The sequence below is a fragment of the Pyrgilauda ruficollis genome, unplaced genomic scaffold, assembly GCF_017590135.1.
Source record: "Pyrgilauda ruficollis isolate IOZ18807 unplaced genomic scaffold, ASM1759013v1 scaffold25, whole genome shotgun sequence".
In the NCBI taxonomy this organism is placed as follows: Eukaryota; Metazoa; Chordata; class Aves; order Passeriformes; family Passeridae; genus Pyrgilauda; species Pyrgilauda ruficollis.
The window spans coordinates 2127447-2151685 of NW_024523822.1; the positions used below are offsets into that span (position 1 = coordinate 2127447).

Sequence of the window (24239 nt, forward strand, 5' to 3'; positions counted from 1 at the left end):
ATACAGTAATTTTTAAAGTGAAAAGTTAAAAGGGAAGTGCTCTAGGCAAATTAAAGCTGCCTGCTTCCATTTTGTATCAGAACTACACATCTAGTTTTAGCCTCAAAGCTTCCAAGCATTACATGCAACTATGCTTTAATCCTTAAGGAACTTATAATTTCTTAATTTATTAGATTTTTGAAACAACTAAGCAACATATTAAGTTGTCAAAGGCTTTATATTCCATACAAAGATTATATTAAACTCAGAAGCATGGTGAAGGGAGAACTACATTATTATGAAACATAAGTAAAATATGCACAGTGTTGCTCTCTTATTTCCTACCCTTCTCCCCCTTTCCCCCTGCACACACAAAAACTTGCAGTCATTTCACACTCCCTAATGGAGAGCAGTAACATACGTGATATCAAAATAATAAAATCTAGGATTGCCACTATCAAGATTTTGTTTAATAGAGTCACAATGCAAATAAATCCACTTCTACAAAAAATACAACCTGGATTAAATTCAATACAAAACCAAGGATGGCACTGGTTTCTTATAAACGGAAAATGATCCACCATAAAACTTTTTACTTTGAATTAATTACTACTAAAATACATTTGACAGCTGCTGACCTTTCACATTCTCATGTTTCTGCCCTTATTGCGTGTGTGTACACGTATTTGAAAAGAGCTTGTTGAGCTTTGAATTATGGTTAACAGATTTTACCAGCACACGGAGACACTATTAAAAACTTTGTCCAGAAGAGTTTTAAAACGCGAAGATGGCCTCTGAAATTACTCATACCTGCACTACTTTATCCACCTGGGCAGTATCACTGATCTAGAATGCTTGCAGAAGTGAGATTCTAACCAGCTCTTCATTACATGTACATAACTACCAGCATTTATGATTCAGAAATGATCAAGTTCTTCACAGGGCTCTCTTGATTTCTACATTAATTTTGGAGGCATGCAAGTGACCTACAGAATTGTATTTTCACTCTGATCAAAGAGGTAAGCCTCATAATTGCACATTAAGGATGGGGTGAAAAGGGCAAAAGCCATCCTAATGGGAATCAACTGTGTTGGAAACGACGTCTGAGATCATGGAATCCAACGTAAAACCTAACACCACCTTGTTAAACAAACTACGGCATCAAGTGCCACGTCCAGTCTTTCCTTAAATACTTTCCGGGACGGTGCCTCCACTACCTCTCCGGGCAGCCCATGCCAGTGTCTAAGCACCCTTCCAGGGAAGGAATCCCTCCTAACGCACAACCTAAACCTCCCCTGTCGCAGTTTAAGACTGTGTCCTCTCGTCCTGAAAAACAAACAAACAAGAGACAGCAGGAGAACTGGAGGGGAAACTAGAGCTGAACATTTTCTTTTAAGCCTTATGCAAAGCACTGACACAGCCGGGCAGCCGCGTTGAGCCCCTCACGCCAGGCGCACACCCTGTGGTGTGCGCGGCTCGGAGGAACAGCCCTCACGGCTCCCTTACGCCTTCGGGCACCGAGCGCCGCGGGCCCCGAGCGCCGGGCCGCTCCCTGCTCCAGCTCCTTCTAAACCGGGGCGAGAACCACCCTCGGCTGCGGATCAGACACGCTGTTTCACCACAGAATCAGGACCGGACGGGCGGGAACCGGTGGGGCCGCGCTGTTGGTACCTTTCAGAGCCAGCAAATGCTCCTGCTTGGGCTGGTTGACGTCCATGGCCTTCACCCCGCGGGATGGCCGGCGGAGCGGGAGGAGCCACGCAGACTGCGGCGGCAGCAGGCACGGCCGTCCCAGGCTGCAGCGCGGCGGGAGGGACTACAGCCCCCAGGGTTCCCCCGGGGGCCAGGGTGCGGCACCAGCGCCTGCTCCGCGCGCCAGTTCTCTTGCGAGGTACGCTGGGAGTCGTAGTTTTACATTTCTGTAGTTTTGCAGTTCCGCAGGGCGGCGCCTGCGCCAGCCGGGGTGGCGCCTGAGGTGGCGGCAGCTCTCCGCTCCTTCCTGCGGGGCCGCTCCGCTCCGCCTTCCCCGAGATGGCGGCCCTGGCTGTAAACAAGGCCGGGCCGGAGAGTGGCCGCGGGCTTGGCGGTGGCGGTCGCGGCCCGGCGGGCGCTGCGGTGAAGGTGAGGCGGTGGCTCGGCCCAGCTTTTGTGGCAGGCCGGGCTGTGCCCGGCCAGGACGCGGCGCGGGAGGCCTGTGGTGCAGGATATGCCCCTTGGGGTGCCGGGCTAATGGATTGGTTTTGGTGTTTCTTTTTATTTTCTGTATGACCATCAGTTTTGCCTTTTGTTTATAGCTTGAGATGTTCCAGCCCGCAAGTGTTTGCTCGCAATAGCTCGGTGCTGCGTTTATAGCTTGCTAGTTGGCTCACTTGGTGTGACTGACCTCTTTATGAGCATCAGCTGCGAGGGGAAACTCCACCGGCCAACACTCTGCTCTGGCAGGGTCTTGCTGGCCGCTTCCTTTTCCTGCGAGGATGTTTCTTGTTTGGACCTCTTGACCAGTAGGCTTATCTTGTGGCAGCGTATTAAATGAAGTGCGTAGGAACTAGTGGTGGTCAGGCAGGATGCTGAGTAGTTAAAATGTTCTGTGTCTAATTATTTATTTACTTTTTAAAAACCGATAGTATGATCGTTATATGTGTGCATATAAAGCAAAATTACCGACTCAACTTATGTACTGTGATTACATGAACGTCTGTGAAATAAATTGTCATATAGTTTCCTGTGTAAAGTTTTGCTTTTTAATTAGCTTAAAACCAAAAATGGTCTTTTTTAACTTACAGGTTCTTGAGTGTGGGGTCTGTGAAGATGTATTTTCGCTGCAAGGGGACAAAGTTCCCCGGCTGCTTTTATGTGGCCATACTGTCTGCCATGACTGTCTTACCCGGCTTCCCCTTCATGGCAGAGCAGTTCGTTGTCCTTTTGATCGACAGGTTACTGAACTAGGTAAGAGAATAGAAGTTTGACATTCTTCAAACCTTACAGTCAAGGATATCTAGAAGATAATGCTTGACATAGATTCTTAGTGTTCCACTTAGTGACGATATTTCCAAGTAATGAATGTGCGGTAAGGAGAGGAAAGAAAGGATTTTGCCTTTATGTTCTTGAACCTGGGCTTGAACGCTTTATACCTGGACATCTTCTTGTACACCTATATTTACAAAGTGACTACTCTGTTTAATGTTTCTGTGTAAGGGTTCCTGAACTGTGAGTATTAGTTTCCTATTGTCCTGAACACTAAACCCAAGTAATTGAATAGTTAAATTTTTGACAAACACTTGCCTGAATTCACGATGAAGTAATACAGAGGGAAGGATCAGTGATAACAAACCTGGTTTTTACAACGTTAGTGACTTCTATACATGCATTATTGATAGTGGCACGCTACCAACAGGAATTCCCCTACTCTAACAATGTCTGCACATGCTATTTGAAAGGATAAGACAAAGATTTTTTTCTTACAGTGAAAGTTTATTTTAGGCAAAAGATGACATGTGCATATAATTTCTTCAGAATAAGAATTATTCTGAAGTCCACATGGGGTTATAGAGAAGACAAGTTGTCAGAGGAAGCTGTAACAAAAGGAACTTGTTAATAGAACTGGCTCCAGCAGTTTTGAAAAGCACTGGAGGAAAAAGGAGCCTGTTGAAAGGAGAATCTCTAGAAAAGGACTTCTCTAATCTTGCAAACCATGAAAGAAATGTTTAAGTATCAAATTCACTTGACTTTGAAGTACAAGAATCTGCTAGGATTATTAAGGCACTCTGCAGGATATTTCTGTGAAGATAGAAATCAGGAAAAGAAATATCAGTCTTGTATGAAAGAGGGGTTTGGTTTTTTGGGCAAGGGAAATGATAAAGTGTGAGAATCATGAATGATTGCCAGTCTAGTAGAGTGGTTAAGAGTCATGGTTTGTTTGGCTTCTTATCTATGACTGTACAGCTGCACAGTTTAAGATTTCTTAAACTATGCTTTTAGAGGGAGAGTCTTAGAGCACAACACTTGGTCCTGTTGTGCTCTAATGTGTTATGAAACATTTTTGTCCAAGACCACTGCTTTTTCTCTTGTGATGGGGAGCTTGTTTCTTCTTAATTTTTATTGTGCAATTTTTCCCAGGCGTCTGAAAGGATCCTATCATATTTTTTCAGTGTGTTTCATGTTTGATGAAAATAAAGCTTTACAAAAGAATTTACAGATTTTTTAAATCTTTCTGACAAGTTTTTGATGAAATGCCATGAAATATTATCAAATCTCCAAGTTTGCAACAGTTAGGAAGAAGGATTAAAAGCTTCAGGATCCTTGTATATTAAGGAGTTGATAAATAGAGTTGCATCCTGCTGTCTAACACTAGAAAGAAGAAGGATGCACTCTGATCAACAGTTGCTTACTAAAGTAATGGGTAGAAAATCTTAGCCAAACAGCTTGAAAATAAAAATACTTCTGTGAATAAAAGTTTTACCTGGTGATCTGAGGGAGGGGGAGGTTGTAGGCACTTCAGTCTTTCCATATCCAACACCCTTCAGACATATTACTGGTTCTAGGATATAAAACTAGGAAGTTTTGTGAAGTGCAGCTCGTGGCCCCTCTTTGAGATATCTGTACATTTGCTACCTTTCTCTAATCACCAAGTAGTTCCTGGTATTGGTTAAATTTTCTGCACTTGTAGTTCTGTTTTGTTCTAGAGCTTAGGAGCAGAGGGGAGCAACTCAGCACCCAGGGGAACTTTTCATACTTCCCTCCCCTCCATTTGAGGGTATGAGAAAGCAAGCTCCATGTTCACCCTATAGCAATTCCACAATTCCAATAAAAAAAATAATGTTCTCTAGTCTCAGAGAGCTGTTTAGTGTCTAAATCTTGATTATAGGACCACTGCCAACAGAAAACTCTGTTGAAAGAAAAGCCGTAAAATTAGAACATAAAGCCACCTGTGCTGAACAGTTTCTTAATAAATAACTATGGATTTTATGGAGACTTCTAGTTGGTGTAAGGTAACCTATGGTACTTTTTTCCATTGTTCTTATTACTAAAGCACTTAATACTATATTCATCCAAGTTTTCCTAAGTAATCTTGGGAGCTTTTTGAAAGAAATACTGGGAGATCTGTATATGGGTAGATGTAGCTCTCTTTTTTTGGAACTGGACTCAGTTTTAAATATACAGGGCTGTCTCTTCTTTCTATATATTACTGTATGTGAAGGCCAGGTTAGAAGTACTTTGTGAATCAGGATTTTTGGAAATATATGTTCTGCAACTGAAAATTGAAACATTGTTTACATGCTTAGCAAAATTTTCTAATAATTCACAGAATCCTGTTACAAGAGAAAACATTTTGTAACGAGCAAGTAGGACTAATGCTTGCCCAAATCATTCTGCATTGCTGAATAGACAAAACATTGATTTTTGCTGGGTTTTTAAAGAATTCTTTAATGAAATTTCCCGTGATTTAATCTTCTAATGGAAAATTTTAAATTAGTATGTACATGCTAAAGGTATGTGAACTGTTGTCTTCAATTGGATTAACTTCTTTTTTAACCAAAAAGGTGCAAGGAAAAGTACGGTTTATTTTCAAACTTTTGAAATCATATATTCTGGAGAGTGTTGATTCAGACAGTTTATATGGGGGAAAATCCAATAAATGGTGTCCCTAGAAAAAGAGGCTCCTCCCAAAGATTTTCCTTAAGGTGTGTTTATTTGGGAGAAAAGACAAAAACATTTGGGGTTTTTTTAATTAATATGCGGATCAGGGTATTTTTAGGAAAAATGCACTGATGTTACGGCTTTGGAGTTTGTCTCTATCTACCATTACTGCAGAGCTGAAATTATTTTCTATCATTAAAACTTGCTCACAGAGATATGCAGGTGATGGCATCCTTCATGGAATCCATCTGATTGGTGTTGCTTACATTTACATATGCCTTTGCTAGTGTTTGAGTGCCAAGCTGAAGCTTAAAAATCTTGTGCAAGAAAATGTAGTTAAACATTTAGACAAAAGTTGTTCCTTTATCCCTTTCATTATCTATAATACTTCCGCAGTCAAGCTTCATGCTTCTGAAATTGATGTTTGTATTGTTAGCTGGAGTCAGTCTTAATATCTTCGGTCTGTCAGTATCTCTCATTTCCTGCTATTCATGTCTTATTCTTCTTTTGAGATGACAGTCAGAATGTGTAATGATTTTTCTGATGGGCACAAACATTCTTTCTAGGCACAAGGATGAGATCACTAGACTCTCTTACATTTGTGATCAAAGCAGAATTTGAGGTGAAGTCCGAGAGTAAATGGATGTATTTACAGAACTCATTGTTTAATGATTTCAGATATAAAAAAACCACTTGGTCAGTTGTATTGAAAATGTGTAGGTCAGGTACCTGAAAATTTTATAGGTAGATTTAAAGTTAAAAGGAGCAAAGTCCCATTTGTGCAAATATGTAAACTTTATGATGCATACCAGTGAAATCAGACATGTTTTTTTACGAGAATGCATGCTTATGACAAGGTAATCCACCTAGCTCATCAGGGGAAGCCAGTTGATATGGTCTTTTTTTATTTCAGTACTCTTGAGGGGAAGAGGAGGGGCAGGCACTGATCTCTTATCTCTTGTGAGCAATGACAGGACCCAAGGGAATTGCCTGAAGCTGTATTAGAAGGGTTTAGGTTGGATATAAGGAAAAGGTTCTCCACCCAGAGGGTAGCTGGGCACTGGAACAGGTTCCCAGGGAAGTGGTCACAGCACCATGTCTGCCAGGGTTCAGGAAGTGTTTGGAGGATGCTCTCGGGCAAACAGTGTGGTCATTGGGAATGGCTTGTGCAGTGCCAGGACTTGCACTCAGTGATCCTTGTGGGTCTCTTCCAACTCAATACTTGCTGGTTGTAAATTCTGTTTCAGTAAATTAAAAGTTAGCTTCACTTGTTTTTTAGCTGTGACCAAGATGGACATGTTATACACTTGCTTGTACTTGTATTATCAAGTCTCATGATACATAAGAGAAAGAATGTAAGAGCCATATATCTTTGTTTCTCATGACATCTTAGAGTTATGAACAAAAAATAACTACGTAATAGCTACTGACTTATCTTTTCTGATCTTATTGGTTACAATTCAGTAAATTAGTTTTGTTTTGACTTTCTCTTCACTGCTAGACATGGAACAGAATTGACATGATTAAAATCGCATACAATGTTGTAAATTGAGAAGAGTACTTCTCAGTTTCTAGGGTTTTTGTAACAAACACTAAAACCTGTGAAAGAAAAGACTTTTGTAAGAAACTCTGTAATGATTGAATAGCTTGTTCTTCTTGCAGCCTTACCCAGTGTTTGCCTAAAGGCTAAGACAATGTTTGCTTAAAGACTAGGAGCTATAATCTCTTATTTAAGTAGGCTTATCCTTTCGGTACATGTACATCCATTTATACTGGGCTATTAATGGCTATCTAGATTAGTAGCTAATCTGAAAATAGAAGGTGCGTGTTAGTATCAGCAGTCACTATTGTGACTATTTTGTATGCTGTAGAAGCTGAAGGTTGTGCACAGTTAGTTTGCTGTGGGAAAGTGCTAAACATCCTAGAAGGGAAGGAAGTAGCTGCTTTTCAGTGCTTTGTTTTCTGAGAGTTAGTCTGTCTAGATACCTATTTAGCAAATCCAGACTGTTTAGAAACTGTTTTGGTGTAAATTAAATTCTAAAAGTGTATATAGTGCTCTGTATTTCTTCAGCTGGTAATACGAGGTGACTCTTTCTGGTTCTGTGTTATGGAAAAAACAGTGATCGTGCTAGGAGTGCTCAACCTTAAAAAATTATTAAGCTCTGAAATCAGAATATGTCACAGCAGACTTTGCTGGTTTAGTGTAATTTTGGAGGGACAGAACATACCTTCTGTAAACTCCTACAAGATCTGTGATAAATAAAGGTTAAAATATTTTGTTTGTTTGCATCTTATTTTGAGGAGTGCACTGATCTTAGACTGAGTGTTGGCAATGTAGTGCCTCTCTGGAGCAGAGAGGTCTTCCACCATGGAGCTGATAACTGCAGAGGTCCCTCACTTTGAAAGCACAGACTTTTTAAAGCACCTTGCTTTATATCTAACTTCAGTTAGCACTAATTAGCACTAGTTACTAACTAGTGTTTCCATAGGCCCATTTCTGGAAGCAGCAAATGCATGGTCTTTACTGGTAAACATATTTTTTTTAAAACAGGTTATCAGTGTTGTTTTATATCCACTGAGAGTGTTGGAGCATAAAATTGTTAAAAATACTCCATTTATAGCTATAGGAAAACAGTATCATCCATTTATTGCTTTTAATCTGTGAGGCACATAAATTCTCAGTGACCAAATTTGAAATAGAGTATTACAGTCTATAGTCTAAACTGTGAGGAAGATGGACTAAGGAAAAAAAGTTTCATGAAGTTAAAGTGGAAGCTACATAAAGCAGTGTGGTTACCAGCTGGGCATTTCTCATAACTGTGTAGTTGTTGTCTGTCTTTCATTTACAACTACTTTCATTCCAGTCATAAATGGCAATCTATGGAGTGTTTGATGAATGTCCATATTAAAGAAGTAAAACTTCATGTCTGTAAAAGATCAGTGAGATGACACTGATTTCCAGAAAGATGAAGGGCACATACTCCTACAAGACTGCCACAGGGCAGCATACTTCAGGAGTTAGGAAACAATGTGGGACAACTGGACAATTCAAGTAGTCCGGGCTCTCTGGGAAAACACATGGGAATTCTGTTTCCTTGAGTTCATGCAGATAGCTGATGTGTCGTGTGCACAAACTGAAATGCGGAAGTTTTGTCTGCATATAAGGAAACAATTTTGACTGTAAGAGTAACCAGGCTCTGTCACACGTTGCCCAGAGGGATGATTGCATCTCCTCCTTGGAGGTCTTCAGAAGATGCCTGGGTGTGGTCCTGGGCAACCAGCTCTAGGTGACCTTGGCAAAGTGGTGAAGGGAACCCTCCCAATGTCAACAACTTTGTGATTTTGTTATGGTTAAAAAGTAATGATGCAGTGCTCAAAGATGATGCTTTATCTCATGAGCCGCCTTTTCCTTGCAACAGAGAAAATGTCATTAAATTTATGACAGTCACACTGGAAAAAAGTCAAGGGATAGCAATTCCTTGAAGAAGCAACTGCTGGGATTCTCATATGCTATGTGGCCTATACAGTTACCATTTAGCAGCAGTTATTGGGATGCAGTTCTGATTTTGCTTCTCATCTCATTGCTTCATGTTGACTTCTACTAAATAAGGAATAGACATGGATTTCTGCTTTGCTCTAGGGAGTATGAGTGGTCTTCCATTTTTTCAAATAGTGTAGTACCTTGGGTTTTGTTTCTGAATATTGTTTTAACTCTTACTTAGATTTTGCTGGCATGAGATCTGCAATTGGTGTTGCATCTTGTGATACAGGGAATGAGGTTTCTCAGGAGGGAATTCTTCATGGCTTCCATTAGTAGGGTAGAAATGTTCACTATACCTCTGAGAACAATAATTTTTGCAATACACAGTGTGTGTTCCTTGTATTCTTTAGTTGTTATGCAGATTATTTTACAAGTATTTTTACTAAGTTTCTCTAAATTTTGAATTATCTTGGCATCTTTTGATAGGGAGGATCTGCATAAATATTAAATAGCTCAATGATCAAAGGAAAGAAGAAGATGGAGTGAGCTTGCAGAAAAAATGCTACCTCACTTATTAATATTAAGTGAGGTACTTGAGTATCTCACTTTGTTAATATTAATGTAGTTGCTGTGCTCTTAATATTTGTCTGAATCTCAGCTGTGGTTTGTGGAATTTCTCAAAATGATACGTGCTTGAGATTTTTCTTCCTGTCCTCCCTTTTGTTTAACTCTTCATCAAAAATAGGAGATTCTGGTGTCTGGGGATTGAAAAAGAACTTTGCTTTATTGGAACTCTTGGAACGGTTACAGAATGGACCTGCTGGGCAGTATGGGACAGCTGAAGAAGGCGTTGGTCTGTCTGGAGAGGTACTGAGTTTTAAACAAAAAAAAAAAAAGTTTTGTTTGCTAAAATTTATCTCCAAATAGGAAAAAGATTGAAAATCAGTTCTTTGCCAAATGTAATTTCACCAATAATACTATTATTTTCTTCCAGTATCTAGTATTGAGGCCTCAATTCATTGTTCATAATTAAATACTAATTTGTATTTGACTAAAGCAGAAAATAAACTGGTATTAATAAACATGCATAATATTTCACCCCCTTTTTATGCCTGTAGGATTTTTAGAAAAGGTAACTCATTTTGTTATTTTAGTTTTAGTCATATAAGCACAGTTTTCTGAAACTCCTTAGGAATTATTCTTCAACACTTCAGCTATTCTTGTCAGTAGTTGCCTTTTATAGTAATTTTATTATATCATGTAGTACTTCATTAGCAAAAGTAGCTGCTCCTATCATTTCAGTATTAATAGCTGGTGTGCAACATATCTTGCAGTACCATTCTAGGTGTAGATAACTTTCCTAAGTGCTTATTTGACTGTTGGTGTTTTGTTTTTCTGTAATTCTCTGTTCTGTAATAACTGCTTTGGAGGAAATTCCCAGAACCAGATTTATTTTCTCCTCCAAACCTTTACAACTTGCACTGAAGCTTGGATTTATAGAATCACTGAACACTTTAAACTTGTGTTTTCAAAAAGTTTATTGAAAACTTATAAACAAATTTCAAAGTAGTCCAAATATTTATTAGTGTATCATTTTAAAGAAAGCCTGTATTTTTGACAAGTCTTCTGATTTTTCCTCCATTATTGGGATTAAATGTTAACCACTTTAGTTTTGCCTGGTTTTCGTTGTTAGAGTATCATTCGTTGCGATGAAGATGAAGCCCATGTTGCATCCGTGTATTGCACTGTTTGTGCCACTCACCTGTGTGCAGATTGCTCCCAGCTTACTCATTCTACTAAGACTCTGGCGAAGCACAGGCGTGTACCTCTTGCTGATAAGCCTCATGAGAAGACGATGTGCTCCCAACACCAAGTGCATGCCATTGAGTTTGTTTGTTTAGAAGAGGGCTGTCAGGCGAGTCCTCTCATGTGTTGTGTCTGCAAAGAATATGGGAAGCATCAAGGTCATAAGGTACTGCTAGTAGTTAATTTCTAGTCATGCCATGGGGTGGCTTGCATAATTATTTATCCAAATAAAGTACAAAAGGTTGTCAAGAAAGTAGGATAGATTCTAGATGTGTTCATCCCATTCTTTAATTTTCCCTTTGTGTCAGACAGTTGCCATGGTAAAACAAAGAAATAAAATTTCTAAGAACTCAATGGGTTACTAATGTAAATATATATATGAAGAAGGACAATTTCTTTATCTGCTGCATTTCTGCATGACATTGGGCCACCATTTTAAAAGCTGTTTTCATAATGCAGACAGTACATACATATCACATCACTGGTGCAATCTAACTGTCCTTCTTTTTTATAATAAATTATGATATACAGGCAAGTTTTTGTTTACTTGTGTAATTGCCAGCTAGTTTCAGCATAATCTGTAAGTCCTGACTGTTTTTTTAAATTGCAAGATGGTTTTAAGTTCTTATTTGGCTTTCATATATGTATGTGTAAATATATGCCTATATACTTGCACATATATATTAAATATCTAGTAAAATAGAAAAGATTATTAAGGAAGATCATTATGATTGATGTTTAATATGTTGTTTTTAATTAATAGCATTCTGTCTTGGAACCAGAAGCGAACCAGATTCGTGCATCCATTTTAGACATGGCTCACTGTATAAGAACTTTCACGGAAGAAATCTCTGATTATTCCAGAAAATTAGTTGGAATTGTTCAGCATATAGAAGGAGGAGAACAGATAGTTGAAGATGGAGTTGGAATGGCCCATACTGAACATGTATGCTTTTTAAAAAATTTTATTTACCCCACATGCACAGATTATTGGCTTTTCTGTAATAACTGGGATAAGGACTTTCTTTGAAAATTGTGCGTCGTTTTTATAGGGCAAGACTTCAAGGTCTTCTATTTAGCAAGTCAGTGTTGAGGCTTAGGTCAGCAGATAGATGGGAACTTGAGTGTTACAATGTTTTTAGGCTATATGACAATATGGAGGCACTGCAAAATGTTGTTTGACTCCTAGTGTACAGACTGTGTATGTTCGTAGGTGGTATAATACTATTGAGCCTTTTTTCCCTGGTCATTTTTAGTGAGGTGTCTGTACATGCAAATGAGTTATGTGATTATAGGAATAACTTCTAAAAGTGTTTTGGTATTATGCAGGAAGTCTTATAAGCCCTAACTGGGACTTGTACTGTGATGTAGCCAAGCTGATGTGAAAATAAATTAGAATCTGGAATAAAATTTAAAATTTTCTCCTACAATCAACTGGTGTCCTTAAACTCTTGGATCTCCTTACTGCAACACTCTAGGTACCAGGAACTGCAGAGAATGCTCGCTCATGTGTCAGAGCCTATTTTTCTGATCTTCATGAAACCCTTTGTCGTCAGGAAGAAATGGCTCTTAGTGTTGTTGATGCTCATGTGAGAGAGAAATTGATTTGGCTTAGGCAACAGCAAGAAGATATGACCATTCTCCTGTCACAGGTTTCAACAGCTTGCCTTCACTGTGAAAAGACTTTGCAACAGGTAGGTTGGCAAGTGAGCTGTAGCATATGGCAAAATACATGGAAGTACAAATTCATTTTAGACTATTAAAAAAGAGATTAGATGGTATTCTGCATTATTTTCTTATAAGATTAAATTAGACATGGTCTAACGTGAGATTTAAGTATTCATTACAAGGGAGTGTTAGCCAAAGATAATCGGTACAAAAGTGTAGAGTCCTCTAGTTACTGGAAACCCTGTGGCATGATTTTTCTCGAGTACTTTCTGATATTTGTGAGGTTAGTGGGGAGGCAAGACAAGACTGAAGCAAAAAAAAAATACCTGCAGAATGTATTGGAAAGATTTTACAGTTGCAGGTACAAGTATAGATGTTTGAAGCTAGTTGTCGTAGCTGGCTGGTAGGAAAATATGTTTTATGATTAAATTAGGATTAAATTTCAGTAGCACTTGTGACACTGGTAATTCAACATCTTAAATGTATGAAGAAAGTGGCTGTGTGTGAGTTTCTCATTGGTCCCTTATTCATTCAGTTTAATTATGAGAAAAATTAAATGGTATGTGTAGCAAATAGTAAACTGAGTGTGAAAAGCTACTTCATGAATGTGTTATTTGTACTTCTTTTTTCCAGATTTGCTTAGATCTTGTGTTTGGTTGTGTAGTCAGGTTTGACTGTGCAAATGTTCTGATCATTTGTGGATACTGATATTTTCTTATTAAGTGTATTGCTATATGCTGCAAAATAGTTGCTCTGTTCCATCTGTTTAAATGGTATATGAAAAATATAAATGTTCTTTATATGTTACATTGTTATTATTGTTTCTTATAGTTTATATTACTCCTAGGTGGGTCACAAAGAAAGTTTGTTGGTTTTTTTATAAACTTTCAGAACTACTTAGCATCTATTAGTGTTAAGAAAACTGTTAAGATATTCACATTTGTATTGCAATTCTAAAGAAATCTATTTTATAAACATTAATTTCTTAAAGTAGTGTAGTGTATTTATATTTAAAATGCCTTCTTTCTAGCAATCATATTTATATTGTATTTGGGGTATTTTAAAGTAAATTACTAAAGAAAAGGCATGCTTTTGTTTTCTTTGTCTGTTTAGGATGACTGCAGAGTAGTGTTGGCCAAACAGGAAATTACAAGATTGCTAGAGACACTACAGAAACAGCAGCAGCAGTTTACAGAACTTGCAGATCATGTACAACTGGATGCTAGCATACCTGTCACTTTTACAAAGGTATTCTTAATCTCATGGAAGTACAGTTATCCACTTTATGAAGTCCCAAATCTAATGTAAAATAAAGCAGGAATAATGGATGTATATTATTATGCTGTTTTTGTTCTAATAAGTTGAGGCAATTCAGTATCAGAGCCACATTGTCTTATCACATGATGAGTGCAATCTGGTATTTGAACAAACCACCCTGCTGCTGTCATAAGGGTGAGAAGTGTTCTTTTGACATTGACCATATCAGTAACTTTGTTTGAACATGAGCTGTTTTCTTCTAAATAAGTTGGATAGCATTTGTGAGTTCTAGAAACACCTTTCTTTAGGTGATTATTTCCTGGAGATTGCTCACCTCTTTTAAATGGAATACTGCTATTACAACTTTGAGCTTCTAATGTTAAAAATTTTATTTCTTTCAGTTTATTAAACAGTCATTTGTTTTACAGTTGCTTGGTATTCACCCATAGCTTAGGTTATACATGATTGATCTTCTAAGTAGGTTTGGGTTTTATTGCTTCAATATAATTTCAGCACCACTTTCATTGAAGGGGATGAAATAATTCAGAGTTTGATAGTGGTACTTCTATTTGGTATATTTATATGGTATTTATTATTTATGATGCTTTCCTCATAGGAAAGTAAATATGTTTGAAACTCAAGGAACAAGAAGTACTTTGATGTATGAGGTTTTTTTGGTTCTGAATGGGTGAAAGAGGAAGAGGATGTATTGTGACTGAGACAAAAATGAGAATTTAACTGTAGCTGTTGAAGCATTTACTGCAGGGAAATTAATGCTTCCATAGAGATTCTATGTCAATTCTTGCTGACTTGAGAAATTAAATTTCTTCAAAATAATTTATTTTGTAACCTCAGTATATTTGAATTTCCATGTTAATGCAGCATTTTCACTTCCGCCTGTCTCTTTCCTATTCAGCAGAGACCAGAGTTGGTAGGGCTGAGGAAACCTCTTCTGCAAACCCTCATTATTCCATGAATGAAGCAGTAATCGCATTTCACAGATGAAGAATTGCGAGTCAGAGGGACATTTTGAATGTCTGGCTTTGGCTTTCAGAGCTATTTATCAGATTTGGAAAATTTTGGTTTTGAATTTCTGAGCATTTGGAAAGAGAATCATGGGAGCTAGCTAAGGTGTTACAGGAAGCCTAAAATAGGCTTGGAGGACCCAGAAGATTTGATTTTGTCTTGTAACAACTTGTATTTTTATGAAGTCTTCTGAAGGTTAATTTCTGAATTTCAAAGGTGCTAAAGTATAATTTTTCACAAAAATAGCAGCAGCAACAAAAAAATAAGGTGAAAGTAATTCCTTCAGCCTCTTACTTTTTGTTTCCTCACATCTGATAAAGCTTAATGTTCTCTTTCTTGACAATATGTTTTTAGATTACTGTTATGATGATGGCCACTACTGTGACTTGCAGTGAGGCTTGTTGTACATATCTGGACATGACAACAGATATCAGGCAGAAATAAAATCTTCAGATAAAAACCTGTATACTGTTACTATATTACTGGAAAGGTCTCTGTCACAAGCTAGCATACAGTGAAGGCTGAATCCATTATAAAATGTAAAAAAGCATTTCAGACAGTACCAGATCAGAGGAACGTTTAATATCAAATGAAAGTTGTCGAGGTTTAAGGAGGGGAGAAATCCTTTTCATTCTTGAAAGTGAGTAAATTTTACCTTTTTTTTTTTTGTTTGTTTCAATGATGGCACAAGAAAACAGCCATAGTACCATTTCATCTTTATGAACCAGCTAGATGCAAAGCTCTGAAGGGAGGATTTGGAGAATTCTCCTTACCAAGGAGCATGATCCCTATTTAAAGATTAAATATTTAAAGTTTTCTGTTAAATGAGTGCAGGGGCTGTAGAACATTATAGACCAGTGTAGAACATTATAGACCAAATGGTCACCATTAGTATGTGTATGTGCATGCTGTGGAGAGAGAAGCTATTAAGGAAGCAGTGCCTGAGACTGACAGATAAATTCTCATTATGATGTTAAACTATGGCAACTAACCCTTAACAACATCAAGACTATCTGAGAGGGCAGTGTTCTTTCAGATGGAAAGCACTTTAAGATACCATTAAGTAAACCTGTACGGAGGGCTTTTGTCTCATCAAATTTCTTGAAAGAGGTCAAGGATGAAAAAGTGAAGAGGTCATAGTTGTGGATTTTTCTTCTGCACTTTCTGCACTGAGATTTAAGAAAACAAGTTTAACTTCAACAGAAGTCTAAGGTTACCTGTTTTTAAGTATGCGATCAAGTTAGGCACATGCCAGAAATGCAGACACAAAGGGGTTTGTCATTTTTAAGCAACATTTTAGTTAAAGGTGCTGATACAATTGACAAGGAGAGACTTTTTCATGTCAGTTTCTAGCTGTGATCATGAGTAGTCCATTATTACTGACTCATATTGCAGATGCTACACACAGTTTTCTAAATAGCAACTTTGCTTGAAATGGGTTTTTTTGAAGTGACAAAACTTCTTGTTCAAAAAGTGGAAATTTGGTATCCATTATATTTTGCTTCCTTCTGAGAGAATACAGACATGCTGAGAACAGCCTGTTTCTATTCTAAACCTTAGAGAAAGCAAACTGCAGCAGGATGGCTAAATTTGACATCACTCATCTCCTTCATTTCCCTGGTGGTTTAAGTTGTATTGCCTCTTCCCTCCAGCCATGGGAGCTGTCCAGGTGGCCAGTACATCTGGTGGAGCTGTGAGAGGATTGTCAGACTGGCTCACTGTCAGCAAGCTCTGCCCATAGCCAGGGTACTGCTTCCTGCAAGAAACCTGTGAACTGAGCAGCTCTATCCGGAGCTGCTGCTTTTCCTTCTTCCTTCCAGGTTCGGAGAAGAATTGGGGAGATTCACTGACAGAAATTTTGGATAAAATCAGGACTGAAGTTTGAGCGTGAAAAGAGTGCTGGAGACATGGCATTTTTTAGACTCTTCAGAGCCTTCTGCATACTTACTTATGTTTTTTCTTTCTCTGCACCTTTTCTGTTGATGTGCTTGTCAAGAGTCTGCCCACAAGTTCTTTTCCAGAATGAGATAACCCATTCTGATAATCGTGTTGTGTTGCAGTGTTGTCACTGAATTTCAGCTCTGACTCCAAATATCTAGAACTTAGACTAAATTTATTAAAAAGCAGTTAAGTCTCAAGGTTTTATTTTCCAAATCTCAAATAGTCTTTTGGTTGTGGAGCATCTGCCTTGTGTAATAGTAGTGCTGAACCTGCTGAGCTTATACAAGTTCATTTCACAGATTCAAATAAAGTAATTTATTACATAGTGAGTAGATAGTCTGTGGAGTTCTGTGATAAGGACCGTCTGGGCCCATTTAGGTTTCAAGCAGCAAGTAGACAATTTCATAGGTGAATAATGCATCAAAATCTGCTGGTTGAGGAAACTTCACAGTTGGTTTAGGAAATCCATGAGCTGCAAGCTCTTAAGCATAGGGAAGTTATTTAAGACAGTTATCTTCACTATATACTTTCCTTATTTCTTACTTTCATGTCCATCTTTGCCTAGTTTCAGACAGCATATTTGATTAAATGAACCTTCAATCTGGCTTCTACACTTACAGTAATGATGTTGCTGACTTTTGCATTGTGGTAGTTGCATAATTATATTTTAATTTTTTTTTTTTTAGGGAGCAATTTCTCAAGGTATTTTTATTCTCTTCCAGGACTGTGATAGTGTAAGGTCATTGAATTGTATTGATTATTCTGAAAGTATGCTACTTCTCCAATGACAGAAGGGAGAATCCAGTTGCTTGTCATTATGACAATATATCCAGATACATAATGGATCCTCTGTGTGTGTGTATTTGTGTGTATATGGAAAGATAAATAGTTTGATATTTCACATCATGTGATAGAGATGTTTATATGTCCTGTAACACTGGCAACCTGTTGGTCTTTTACCAAGAGATGTTGTAGCATTTTTGCACTCAGTAGTATTTCTTCTGTAAGAAGAAAGAAGAGGCTGTGTGGAGTAGGCGCAGTGTTGTCTGGATTTTGCAAGAAAACAAATGTACTGCCATGTAGTTCTGGTGATTGAAACTCTGGTGTTTCATCAAGATAGCACTTCTAAATACTTCAAAATGTGTTTCAGGAATATATACCAATCTCAGACTATGTGTTTATTTTAGACATAAAGCATTTTATGCTTTGCCATTTGATCACATTGTCAGTGTCATCTCCTTCAATACTCAACAATAGCTTGGTGTAAACTATAAATAGGAAAGTTGATTCTCATTTCTTGTCTCCAAGCATGACTTGGGGGATTTTGTTTGCTTTCCTCTACTATTTCAGAATACTGCTTAGTGCTAGTAATGTTACTGTTGCAAAAGATTGGAAGAGGCTTAGGGTGAAGAGGTAAAGCTATGGAACCTCCAGCAAGGAAGTAGTTCTCTAGGTGGAGGAATTAATAACTTTGGGGGAAAAAAAAGAGTTTTGTGGTCAGAGAACTCTAATTAATTGCCGTAAAAAATTCCTCACATGATCTCAGCTAGGAATGATGCAAGAATTTGAAATTTTATCAAATAGAGACATACTGTCACAAAAGTGGCTGACTTTCTAAAAGACATGACTCAGGTCAGGTAAAAGTTACTACAGACATTATTGGATATTTTTGTTTCTGTTATTGCTGGAAGTGATTGATGATTGTGCCTTGTACTTTTGGAGACCATCCATTTAGTCATTTTAGAAATGGTGACAAAATACATGTTTTAAACATAAGGGTTTTCTAGATTCAATTTCCAAAGTTTGCTGTTGTTATTAATACATAACATTCTGTTTCTTCCAGGACAACCGGGTACATATTGGACCAAAAATGGAAATTAGGGTTGTTACTTTAGGACTAGATGGAGCTGGCAAAACAACTATTTTGTTTAAGTTAAAGCAAGATGAATTCATGCAGCCAATTCCAACAATAGGTTAGTAGCTACAATTTAAATGTAATGACTTTTCTGAATGTTTGATTTATCTCTAATTTTGGTTATTTTATGTTCATACAGAGCAGGACTGTAAAAATTAAATATTTTTATTCCAGGTTTTAACGTTGAAACAGTAGAATACAAGAATTTAAAGTTTACTATTTGGGATGTAGGAGGAAAGCACAAATTGAGGCCTTTGTGGAAACATTATTATCTCAATACGCAAGGTAATACTGATACAGCTCTTAAAATGTATTTTGTCTTCTAGCTTGTGTTTTAAAGCCAGACAGAATATTAATAGAAATAATTTATGACAGTAGAAAGTTGTTCATCCAATGCACAGTACAGCTGTTAGATTCATGAGCTAATAAATTTTAATCCACTTGGTCAAAATGTCTACTGCATGATAAAAGTACATTCTCCATAAATCCATCAGACAGTTCATGGAGCCAAACAAAATTAGAACCTCTGTTAAATTGGTTCTAGCTGACAACAGACAAGGTACAGCGTCCCGAAGTCTGAATAGTGAGAAGGAGTACTTGCCAGGTATGAAATATAAATAGCACTTGAAAATACTGAGCTTTTAGGAGCCTTTAGACAGCAGCTTAAAAAATTCTACCAAGTTCTGTAACTTCTAACTTGCTATTGCAGTGTGACTGTAGATTGTATTATTGAGTCTGAAAACATTGATGAACTTAAAAATTTCTGTTGTTTTGTAAATCCTCCATAGGTTTTTCCCAGTTCAGAAAGAAGTTCTTCTTGATTGATTTGTTTACAATTATCTAAAATACTTAGGAATTACAAACACCAGCTCATGTGCTGAGCTCGGCTTTGTGCCTTATTTCAGCCTTAAATGCAAACTTTAACATGTTAAATTACTCATGTTTTCAAACTTTTAAAAGTTGTATTTTGGGATTTCTGTTGTCCTCTAAAAACATATTGTGTGAAGTAGCATGGCATCATGCCTGCCTTGGAACTGTGTGTTGGAGAGAAAGCTAAGCAGTTACCCTGGTACATATCTGCAGTCGGTTATTTTTAGTTTTGGTGTTGGGGTTTTTTCATTGCAAACCCCTTGATTTTAAATTCTGTCCTCTAGCTCTGCCCCCTTGACTCTCCAGTCTTTCTGGCATCTTAGTTTCTCTCTAGTGGATAGTAAAATCTAATGCTGCTATGTCGGGTCCTTGGCCATCTTTTTTGGATTGTGTAGTCTGTAGTTGAAGCAAGCTGTGCTGATTTGGCTGAACCTGTGAATATTACAGCCCATTAAGGGAAACTGAGACAGCCATTTGGGAGTTAATGGAGTATAAATGGATCAAGAAATGGTTTAAACTTGAGATACTTAATCCACGCATAGTAAATCTGGTTTTAGACCTAAGTAGTTAAAATATCATAGCCTTTATATTAGACTAGGAAAAAAATTAGAGATTTTTTTTCACCGTTTTAGGATGAATTCTAGACTTTGTTTAAAATACAGAAATATTTAAGGAATTTCTCAGTCATCCTGGATTTAAAATTTGTGTACTTAGAAACTTCGCATAGAAAGCTTCTAGAAAAAGGAATGGTGTAAGTTGGAAGCTAATTTTGCAGTTTATATGTGAATGTGTGTAAAACATTTATCTTCTTCTTTTGTAGCGGTGGTGTTTGTTGTTGATAGCAGTCACAGAGACAGGGTCAGTGAAGCATACAGTGAACTTGCAAAATTATTAACAGAGAAGGAATTGCGGGATGCCTTGCTCTTGATCTTTGCTAATAAACAGGTACTTGTGATTTGGTTTTACTCTGTTTTCCTCAACTTGTCTATCAAATTCCAACCTTCTGAACCCTCTGCTGTGGACAGGGAGTGCTAATGTGGAAAGCATAAAATGTAGATATTTTCCTTATGTGTAATGCTGGTCAAGTAAATGTTGGTGCTAAGCGTGCTGAGTAGATTGATCAACCAGGGGGTTTTTTGTGGTAAATAACAAGTAAACAGGTAGTAATAAATGCTTAACTGTTTGATTTGTCTTTTGTGTTTGAAGAGCTGCTACTGATCTGTAGCTTCAGTCTAAGCTGATGAAATGGCTACAAACATAATACAGAAGAATAAGTGAGTCTCTGTATCTGATTCTCTTGCAGGATGTAGCAGGTGCTCTTCCAGTGGAAGAAATCACAGAACTGTTGAGTCTCCACAAACTCTGCTGTGGCCGTAGCTGGTATATTCAGGGTTGTGATGCCCGAAGTGGTACAGGACTTTATGAAGGATTGGACTGGCTTTCAAGGCAGCTAGTGGCTGCTGGTGTCCTGGATGTGGCTTAACTTTACATCAGCTGCAATTTAATGTTGTAGTTTATGGTTTTGTTTTGTTTGCACAATTTAGGGTGTTGGCACCAGGTCTGCTCCCTGAAGAGGGGACTTTATTTAAGTTGGTGGTTACAAAAAAATATAAACCTTCATCCCAGATTGGATAATTGGTTCTGTAAACTTGTGTCATTATAGTGATTTTGAAAGTTGATACATCTACCTTTAATGGGAATGGAAGAGTGTTACAAGGATGCCTTGAAATTCCTTTTCAAGATATTGTTAACATTTAAATTTTTTCCCTGATAAAATATGCATTGGATTTAATGTAATAGTTATAATGTGGTTACAATAATTAATTGGTATTATAAAAATTCTGAGTAGTTTAGGAATACTTTCCCATTAAGCTATTCCAACATCCATCTCAAGTTTATTAGAATAGCCAGCTCTATTAGTTAGAGATAAGTGGTGCTACTCTTTAATATCAAAAGAATCCATCAATATAAAGGTGGCATTGAAACTTAAATGCAGCTACACCATGAAATAAAATGCTTCCCTTATTATTTATTAACCTGCTTGTTTGTTACAGGAAGGCAGCATAACTGCATAAAGAAAATTCAGAATTGTGAAAAGTGTTGCAGAGCAAAGGGGTTGTGGCATTACTTAGCAGCTTGTTTTATATCTTGTGGGCAGGGGTTAGTTGGGTTTTTCACACTGAATTATTTATGGACATACTATGGTGATACTGAGGTGAAAGTATTTTGTGCATACTTAGGGACATAATCTGCCTTTAGAGATTAAGTTTATTCCTGAAGAACTCAAATTAAATTTTAAAAAACCAACTTCTTAAAGAAGTAGTGTGGTGTAATGTCAGTCCAGCTGTGTGCTTTTATGTAGAAGTCATGATTCCAGAATAAGGTAGTGGCCTTAAAATATTCAATATCACAGTGTAAAACCAGGGAACACTGATTATAAGTCCTTAGAAGGGTAGATGGTAAAATGTGATATAAACCTTGCATAATTAGATTTTCAGTTTTTACTGTATCTTCTACATGGAGTTGTCACCAATGCCTCTATTTTTGAAGATTACTTATCCACAAACCCATGAAATACGGGTGTAGTGCTGTTTAAATTTAGAGAAGGTTGCAATAACCTAGTGATGCGGTTTTTTCTGCTGGACATGCAACTTTGTGAACAATTTTATCTGTCTGATATACATACCATAATCTTCTTCCCTTTTCTCTTAAGTCCATGGCCACTGCCAGCTGAAGAAGCTATGCTGTGGACTCTCTTCATTTTGGTAGAGAAGTTACAATAACTGTGAGCAGTAGATCAAAACTGTGTATCATAACTTTTCGTACTGGAGTAAAGGCGAATCAGGAGAACTAGACAGTGCGAGTGAACAGTGTTCTTTCACAGGTGTGGAGATATTTTTGCCGTGCTGAAAAGTGTTTATTTTTAAGAGCTCTGGACCTCACCTAGTAAAGAAGGTGTATCCCATTATCTGTGGGTTTGCTTTCATTGTATTATTAGGAATTTTGTTGTTTTCCTACTACATACCTTAGGTAAAGCCAAGAGTGTATAAACGAATAATTTAGTACATTTGCACTTTTCTTCTAGAGGGAGCAGTTAATGTAACTACTTCCTTATTATGACACTTGTAGTATTCTTCTTACTTAAATTTCAGGTAAATTATGTTAAATGCAGCTTCAGATTGAGCAAGTCTAATGATGTGAATACCTGAAGGAACACTAAGCTTTAAAGTATTTTAATGTTTTTGAAGTGGTCTTCAATGCCTACACATGTATAGGTACTGAGACAGAATATTTAGTCTTTCTTTAGACAACCTGATAAATTTGGAAATCGTTTATAATGGAGTGGAAAGTGGGGTTTTTGCACATACGAAACTTAAAATTGTTCTTCCTTCCCAGCCTGTAACTTCTTGCACAGTACGCAGTTGGTGGCTGTGATTTGAGGATTTGCTTAGCCTGTGCTGCAGAGCAGTCCCTGACCTAGTTAGGGCTGACTGCCCCTTCACAGCTCTTTTTGAAATACGAACAAGTTTTGTTAAGTATGGTAGACATTTTTTCCTGTAATATTTTTAACAGAAGACATGCATTCTTTAGAAGAATCCTGATTTAGTTTCATTTTAGCTGGCTTAAGCTTCTGTTACACATGCTGCTCAGCATAGTTCTAATTCAAAATGTTCAAGGTGACTAGTTGGTATTTTATGTAACATTAAATTTGAGGGGAGGGGAAAACTTCTCACTCATGCATATTTTCAAGTTCAAGTGATTGCTTGTGACACATGGAATGCTACCATGAAAGTGTTTTTAAATTGAATTTATTTAAGATGACTTGAAGTAAATGTGAAAGTGTTGCATTTGTCTGTGAACTCTTCAGTGTAGAGTACACTAAGAGGTTTATGCGTATTACACATTAATACAACATATAAATGGCTTTCGTTTTAAATTTAAGCTTGTTTCATCAGTTTTACTGAACTTTAATTTTTAGTGTACTGACTTATGGAATATGTAATTGGAATATTTCTTGAACTAGAACTCACTAAAGCATTGCTAACTGTTTAGAAAGACTGAATTAACTTTTCAAAGGATCTTGATGTAATTTTGAAATGGAGTAAATGCAATATCCAGTGACTGTGTTGTAGCTTTCTTCAAAGAATTTAATCTCAAAAATAGTATGTATGTGCTAACTGAACAGTCATGTTTCATCACTGTTTCTGTATTCTATCTTCAAAATTACTGTGGACTATGAGGGTCTGGTTCTGAGAGTGTTGAGTAGATGTGGATCTTAGGTAAACATTTCTTTAAAGAAAGAGCTCTTTTAGTAGAAGAAATTTGTGAGCTGCTGCAATTTGCATTGCTCAGAAAAGAATTTCTTTTCAATAAAATATGTAAAACTTTGAGAACTAATTTTAATAAACTTGCCTTTTTGTTTTATTTTTTAAGGTCCTCTGAGAATAGAGGTGCACTACATTTAGTTTCCTGTGGAATTTTTCTTACTGATGCTGTACCTCACTAAAGATAAACTTCCTCATGGTAGCAGCAACTTTTGAGGAAATATATTTGGTTATCATGCATCATATCTCAATTCATAAATGAAGTTAGCAAAACTGTAAACTCCCAAGTCTTTTATGAGTGCAGTGGCATTAGGTGAACATAAACAGCCATGAT

General features: G+C 37.3%; 3 protein-coding genes across 7 annotated transcripts in view; 1 reads left to right on the forward strand and 2 right to left on the reverse strand.

The window, feature by feature from the left end:
- SHLD3 (shieldin complex subunit 3) overlaps positions 1-1740 on the reverse strand; it is a 5502-nt gene extending 3762 nt beyond the window's left edge. The window contains exon 1 of the mRNA XM_041470683.1: positions 1651-1740. The gene's annotated coding sequence lies outside the window, so the exon portion shown is untranslated. The remainder of the gene's footprint in view (positions 1-1650) is intronic.
- Positions 1-1768, reverse strand: part of TRAPPC13 (trafficking protein particle complex subunit 13) — a 26241-nt gene extending 24473 nt beyond the window's left edge. For all 4 annotated transcript variants that reach the window (XM_041470679.1, XM_041470678.1, XM_041470677.1 and 1 more), the window contains exon 1: positions 1651-1768. In XM_041470679.1, the coding sequence (XP_041326613.1) occupies positions 1651-1696 (46 nt within the window). In that variant the 5' untranslated portion in view covers positions 1697-1768. The remainder of the gene's footprint in view (positions 1-1650) is intronic.
- Positions 1769-1942: 174 nt separating this feature from the next.
- TRIM23 (tripartite motif containing 23) lies at positions 1943-23969 on the forward strand. 2 transcript variants are annotated; one of them, XM_041470674.1, is made up of 11 exons: positions 1943-2100; positions 2763-2925; positions 9843-9964; positions 10791-11069; positions 11667-11849; positions 12382-12597; positions 13685-13819; positions 18639-18768; positions 18885-18995; positions 20401-20525; positions 20884-23969. In XM_041470674.1, the coding sequence occupies exons 1-11, from the start codon at positions 2011-2013 to the stop codon at positions 21061-21063; spliced, it is 1734 nt and encodes a 577-aa protein (XP_041326608.1). In that variant the 5' UTR covers positions 1943-2010; the 3' UTR covers positions 21064-23969. The 2 variants fall into 2 exon arrangements, with proteins under 2 accessions (XP_041326608.1, XP_041326609.1); XM_041470675.1 differs by lacking the exon at positions 18885-18995.
- The last annotated feature ends 270 nt before the right edge of the window (positions 23970-24239 follow it).

Coding starts and splice junctions, on each gene's coding strand:
- TRIM23 (XM_041470674.1), top strand. CDS start 2,011: ATGGCGGCCCTGGCTGTAAACAAGGCCGGGCCGGAGAGTGGCCGCGGG. Junction 18,996..20,400: donor TTATTATCTCAATACGCAAG/GTAATACTGATA, acceptor CTTCTTTTGTAG/CGGTGGTGTTTGTTGTTGAT. Junction 20,526..20,883: donor TGATCTTTGCTAATAAACAG/GTACTTGTGATT, acceptor ATTCTCTTGCAG/GATGTAGCAGGTGCTCTTCC.